This window comes from Solanum tuberosum, unplaced genomic scaffold (genome assembly GCF_000226075.1).
Source record: "Solanum tuberosum cultivar DM 1-3 516 R44 unplaced genomic scaffold, SolTub_3.0 scf00021, whole genome shotgun sequence".
Lineage (NCBI taxonomy): Eukaryota > Viridiplantae > Streptophyta > Magnoliopsida > Solanales > Solanaceae > Solanum > Solanum tuberosum.
Genome location: NW_006238947.1, coordinates 161,514 through 167,826, shown reverse-complemented (window position 1 = coordinate 167,826; position 6,313 = coordinate 161,514). Strand labels below are relative to the sequence as shown.

General features: G+C 35.1%; 1 protein-coding gene across 1 annotated transcript; it reads left to right on the top strand.

Moving 5' to 3' along the window:
• The first annotated feature begins 323 nt into the window (after positions 1–323).
• Positions 324–5,762, top strand: LOC102592632 (uracil phosphoribosyltransferase). The gene is made up of 12 exons (XM_006340930.2): positions 324–619; positions 875–958; positions 1,297–1,375; positions 2,166–2,224; positions 2,469–2,546; positions 2,692–2,773; positions 3,123–3,171; positions 3,374–3,435; positions 4,704–4,772; positions 5,140–5,194; positions 5,286–5,333; positions 5,428–5,762. The coding sequence occupies exons 1-12, from the start codon at positions 479–481 to the stop codon at positions 5,477–5,479; spliced, it is 858 nt and encodes a 285-aa protein (XP_006340992.1). The 5' UTR covers positions 324–478; the 3' UTR covers positions 5,480–5,762.
• Positions 5,763–6,313: the final 551 nt, after the last annotated feature.

The following is a 6,313-nucleotide window of genomic DNA, read 5'->3' as shown; positions in this document are numbered from 1 at the left end:
CTATTTTTTTAGATTTATCCTTTAAGTTATTAATATGTGATACTATATAATGATCAGTAGACGACAGAGAACACATAATACATTCAAACATTATTTTTATTTTTTTATTTTTTTATAATCGTAATGTTCGGATCTAAGCAACTCAACTTGTAACTCCACAAGATACCTATCATCTCCGACCAACAATATATACTATGTACTTCTATCCATCAAAATTAATTAAATATTTATAATACGATACGTTTGGAACAATACTAACAACCATTCAAATGGAATATAAAGTAAAATTTTAACGAACAACCTCATGAAATGAGGTCGGGGGAAAGATAGAATATACGCCAACCTAAATTTCTCTATTTGCTAAAACAAAATTGTAGTAATTTCTGTAGAACTCTTCTTCACCGTTCCCAAAGAATCAGCAATTTGATACCCAATCCAGCTACAATTCTTCTCTCAGCTTAACTTTTTTGTTTCACCAATGGCGTGCCACTTCCTTATTTATACCCACCCCCACCTCCGTTTACCCCTCGACCCCCCTCTCACTTTACAACCTTCTTCTTCCTCAGCCGCTTCATACTGTCGGCAAAATCTCCCCACACTCAATTTTCATTACAAAAAGGTATTTTAATGAACCCCACTTAAACCCCTTTTGTGTATAATTTATTGATATGCACTGTGTTTGATGAATTTGTAATGATGGGTATACCCTTTTACGGGTTTTCCTTTTTTTTTTTGTACTAAGTTTTAGTGCATTTATGATTTTTCCCAAAAAATATCAGATTGTGACAAATCAAGAATTCATGTAATCTTGGGGTTGTGTATGGTTAATTTTATAAAATTGGATTTTTGAGCTTTTGGGATTTTTTGGTTGCAGGGTTGTAATTTTTATACTAGGAGGAAGAGTGTGGTTTGTTCAATGGCGACTGAGAACAAAGTGATTTCTGGTGATAGAATGCTGGTAAAGTTCACTTTTTTAATGCTTTTTTTCGTTGTTTAGATATGGGTTTGGCTTAACTAGTAAAGTTGCCTCCATGTGATCTCTGGATTCGAGCCGTGGAAATAGCCTCTCGTAGAAATGCAGGATAAGTCTGTGTACAATAGTCTCTTGTGCTCCGGTCTTTCCTTCAAGGCTGGAGCTGCCCTTTTTTTGATGGGAATCTTTTGTTTTGGATTTTTCTTTTAACTCTTTCTGATGATGGGACAAAATGGTTTTCTTAGTAAACAAATACAGAAGCTATTTAATTGAATTAGTTATGTTGTAATGTTAGTTTATTAATAATTTTGGTTATTATATAGGTGTTTGTTCCGCCACATCCTCTGATTAAGCACTGGGTATCAGTTCTTCGAAATGAGCAGACGCCTTGCCCTGTTTTCAGTATGTGTAGATTTTCTAATTGATGTTATTATTTTTCATTCAAGAAATTATACTGCTTAAATTAGTTTTTGTTTTGTTAGAAATTGTACTGAACTGGTGAAGTCCGAGTCTGTTACTGAATTTGGCCAGTCACCAGTGTCTTTTATGTACTGACAATATTAAGTTGCTCCATTTGAAATTTGTTCCTAAACGTGAGGCGTAATTCTGTGTCTACCTTGTCTCATGTTGGGACCTTCAGTCGTCATAGCGTCCCACCTAACAATAAGTATATTTTGAGGTGTATACCGGAGATGGGCAAACCATCTCAAGCTTTTCCTTTATCTGTGGTACTTGCACCTTTGTCGGATGCTACCATTTCTAATATTGTCTAATACTGTGTGGCCGTACATCCATCATAATATCTACATTTATAAGTCACTCGTCTTGTGGCATATCGGCCTTAAAGACCAAATGGTCCATCTTATAGTACATTGTTAGTCTCACAGCAATTGCATAGAACTTATTTTTACGTTATCTTTCTATTGCATACAAAATTAATTAACTATGTGGAGCTAGAGAAGCACCTAGAGATATGACTTTAGTCGAAGCATGTTTAGGAACTGAGTATTTCTAGGCTTTGTCAAATCACATTAATGTTGTACTATGTCCATATCGATAGATTCAGATTATTCTCTTTCCTGGATAAATGACTAATTAGATTAATACTCATCTTCAATTCATTCTGCATGTATGGTATAGATTTGGCAGTCTTTTTCATAAAGTATATATCAATCTGCTGTTTTCCTTGTAGAGAATGCCATGGCTGAGCTAGGTAGATTGCTTTTGTATGAAGCTTCAAGAGATTGGTTGGTGAGTTCTGATAGTGTGTGTTTTGTTGTTATGTATGAAAAACTCTCTTAGTGTATAGATTATAAATCCATTATAATGTAGCAAACTTGGATGTTCAAATTGAAAATGACTTCATTTTGTTCTGATGTTTATGCAATTGAAGTAAAACAAAACCTCCCTTATCTATAAGCCATATAGATGCCAATGGTTTTGTGAACACTTCCTTGCCAAATGTTGGTTTAAATACTTATGGTCATCATTGCAGCCTACCATAACAGGAGAGATCCAGTCACCAATGGGTATTGCATCTGTGGAATTCGTTGATCCAAGGGAACCTGTTGCAGTAAGCTTTTCTATATTCTCCTGCTTTGTAGTCCAAAAGTTTAGCTATTGCTTTCTATTCAACTCTTTCTTCTCTGGCCTGGTTTATCAATTTTGGTTTCTTCTCTGGCCATGGTCATTCATGCTCCCAATTCCTTGCTTTACAGATTGTTCCCATCTTGAGAGCTGGTCTGGCTCTTGCAGAGCATGCAACATCAATTTTGCCTGCTACAAAAACATATCATTTGGGTAAGGACAAGTTATTATAATCTTTTAGCACAGGAAACTAGAATTTCTTCTTTTACTAACCTGTTGGTGTGGGTATCTATCGGAGTGCAAATTATAGATAAGTTAGTTGATTGAATATTAAGGTGATTGTACTTATAATGGTGTAAAAGTCTACTATTTCATACGAGTGTCATGTACATGATAACACTCATTTATTTGCATCCCTACCATTCAAAACAGAGTTTCATTTTCAATCACATTTAAAACTATATCAATCTAAGTTCCAAACCAAATGTAGTCCTGCATTTTGTTCTTTTTGTGTTTTTTCCTTTCTCATGATTTTAATTCTTCTTTTCATTCTCAAATTAAGGATTAAGCAGAAACGAAGAAACACTTCAGCCCTCTGTATACTTGAACAAGTAAGTATCTTTGTTGACGCTGGACTGTTGCTTACTGTAGTATCACGTGGCACTAGGTTTCTGTATGAAATATGACGTGCTTTCGTATAGTAAGTACACATTCTTGCCCCATTTCTTCTTTAATTTGTGCTTGGTCTATCTTGCATCTTTTGGTGAACAAACTTGGGGGTAAAATTTGTAACTCTTTTCGTCCATTCCTTAGGTTGCCTGATAAATTTCCTGAAGGTTCTCGTGTGATTGTTGTGGATCCAATGCTCGCAACTGGTACCAACACTTCTCCCCCTATATTTCTGTAATTTTCTTATTTACGGAACTCATGGTCCATATATCAGTTATCTATTTCCAATCTATCTAAATGCTGAGATTCTACCAGTAGTTACTTGTCCAAAACAAGGTTTGGGTCAAGCATTGCAGAATATTGACTAATAGGAGGGACGCTCCCTATTATCGTACTTATATTGCTTCTCTCCATCTTGCAACATAAAATCAGCTAAGCACTTTCTTTAACCTAGCAAATAACTGTTAGGCTAGGCATATATTTTCCAGTTCGTGCATAATCATGAGACTTGGGTCGAAAACTTTGTTCAACGGTTCTTGTCCTGAACTATGCTTTCTCTATTCCAGTTATATTGGTATCTCGTTCTCTGAATTGTTTTCTGTCTTGCACTGCCAAATTGCTGAAGTGCAATGAAGCTGAATCTGTAAACAATTATAGGCTCCATCTTCGTGGGCTTTAATTTGTACAGTGTTTGTTGGAGTAGAGTCACTTAGTTTCTTATAACAGACACTCTTAAATTATTCAAGTAGATGATGTGTTCAGCCATTCTACTGAAATAATGAACCATAACCAGTTTCCCTCCCCTTATGAGTTGGAACTCTAGGTTCTATAATCAGAATGAGCAACCAAGATTGCATAGGGGGTGTAATAACCTTTGTCGTTGTAAGTATTCAAGGCTATGTGCATTCTTTGCGAGTCTTGTGAAGGAAGTACTTCCCCTGGAAATCCTCACCAAGGATTTCAGTTTTTTTTTTTTTTTTTTTTCCTTTTTAAGGAGTTCAGATTAATTGCTACTGGACTTGGTCTATCTTTTTGTGGCAAACATTTGTCTTTTCCTTCACTTCAGTTTGTGTAGTTTAATGTGTGCATCTCGTAGAATGTACGGACAGACACATGTATAATCTCATGGTAGTAGCTATAAATCGTTAAGTTTTCTGCTTATAAAGTATTTTTCACCTGATTTCTTTTCTCATCTGACTGGATTTTCTACATTTTCTTTTTTTTTTTTTTTTTTTTTTCCTTTTTAAGGAGTTCAGATTAATTGCTACTGGACTTGGTCTATCTTTTTGTGGCAAACATTTGTCTTTTCCTTCACTTCAGTTTGTGTAGTTTAATGTGTGCATCTCGTAGAATGTACGGACAGACACATGTATAATCTCATGGTAGTAGCTATAAATCGTTAAGTTTTCTGCTTATAAAGTATTTTTCACCTGATTTCTTTTCTCATCTGACTGGATTTTCTACATCTTCCTAGGTGGTACAATCGTTGCAGCTATTGACCTAATAAAGGAACGTGGGGTTGACAATAGTCAGATTAAAGTGGTAGGTTTCCAACATATTCATTTATGTTTATTTGCTAAAATATTTGTTTGCACCATATATTGTGACTGATAGTTTGCCACAAACCTTGCATGTTTAAATACTTAGTTGTGACGGCTCCTCTCTTTAGTCTCTCAAGCAGTTCTAGATTTTGCTACAAGCATTTTTAGAAAACCTCATCCTGAAACATATGTAAAACAATGGATTAACTCTTATTAGTTTGGTCGCTAATATACTTTCCAATACTCAACACACACTGAACTGAATTTTCTGAATGAACATTGCTTCAGTGTGAGAGTTTTGAGTTTTTGATGTCTCTAGTTACATTTTTGTTTCCAACTTGCTGATTACATGACTTGCATCTTTCAGGTTATGTGCAGTGGCTGCTCCTCCTGCTCTCACAAAGCTTAGTGAGAAGTTTCCACGGTAATTAGTTTAACAACTCGAAGTTTATATCTATCTTCTGCATTTGAATTGATTTAGTAGATTTCCTTAACTCTTGTTTCTTGTTTTCCAGATTACATGTATATGCTGGAATACTTGACCCAACTGTTAATGAGAAAGGGTAACCAATCATTGCACAACCTTTTACGTTGCTCACTTCTCTAAATAGCACTCCTGCATCATGCCATTACTGTTTCCTGTTCTGTAATTTTCAGGTTTATTATCCCCGGATTGGGTGATGCTGGAGACCGTAGCTTTGGCACATGAAGTAAACGCGAATCAGTTGATGAAATTTCTTGCCATATCTATCATTCTTTATAGAAGTGAAACACGCCTTGTGATGGCGCGAGTTGGGCGTTGACCCCCTTCCCCCCATCCCTACCCATGTTGCTTATCTTGTTTTCCACCATATCATTGTTTCCCAATTTTTGCTAAAGTTCTTTCCTATTTCTGTTTCATTTTTTAAAGGACGTGTAATGGGGTAGAGAATATTGAAGAAGTGTAATGAAAGTTAAAACGCCAAAGTTTTGGCGTTCTCATCATTTTTCAACAGTCTTGTTGTGTCTCTGTCTCGGAGGTCTTTTAGAAAAAACCTCTCTACCTCCACAAGGTAGGGGTAAGATATGCATACACTTTTACGTTCAAAAACACAATTTTAAACTTCAATGTTGCAGATCGAAGTTTGATTCTGTTTTTGTAATTTTCGATTAACTTGTCCTCCAAAAAATGATTTAATTTGCTTGGTATCATGTTGTTATTGGATGTTGTTCATCTTGTATTCCTAAGATACTTAGAACAAAACTTTGAAGAACTTGGTAAGACACAATAAAGTTTAAGAACATTTTCACAACTAGAAAATTAAAACTAGTAGAGAAACTAGAATCAGAAACAGATTAGAAAAAATATACGAAATATTTTTTCTTAAAGAAGAATTGTTGTCAATCTGTGTTTAAAGAATCTTACTGATTCCAATAAACTTTGCAGAAACACGAAGTTACCAAAGTTCAATGAACCAGTGAAGAACAGAAGAACATAAATTAATTCACAAATCTAAAATCTGTAACACATACCAGAATTTGGAAAAACAGAAAGAAGATCAAG

What these genes read in the sequence shown, in the direction of transcription:
- LOC102592632 (XM_006340930.2), top strand. Translation starts at nt 479, where the DNA reads ATGGCGTGCCACTTCCTTATTTATACCCACCCCCACCTCCGTTTACCC. An exon ending in ATCCAAGGGAACCTGTTGCA is followed by an intron (nt 2,547 to 2,691) that starts GTAAGCTTTTCT and finishes CTTGCTTTACAG; the next exon opens with ATTGTTCCCATCTTGAGAGC. An exon ending in CTTAGTGAGAAGTTTCCACG is followed by an intron (nt 5,195 to 5,285) that starts GTAATTAGTTTA and finishes CTTGTTTTCCAG; the next exon opens with ATTACATGTATATGCTGGAA.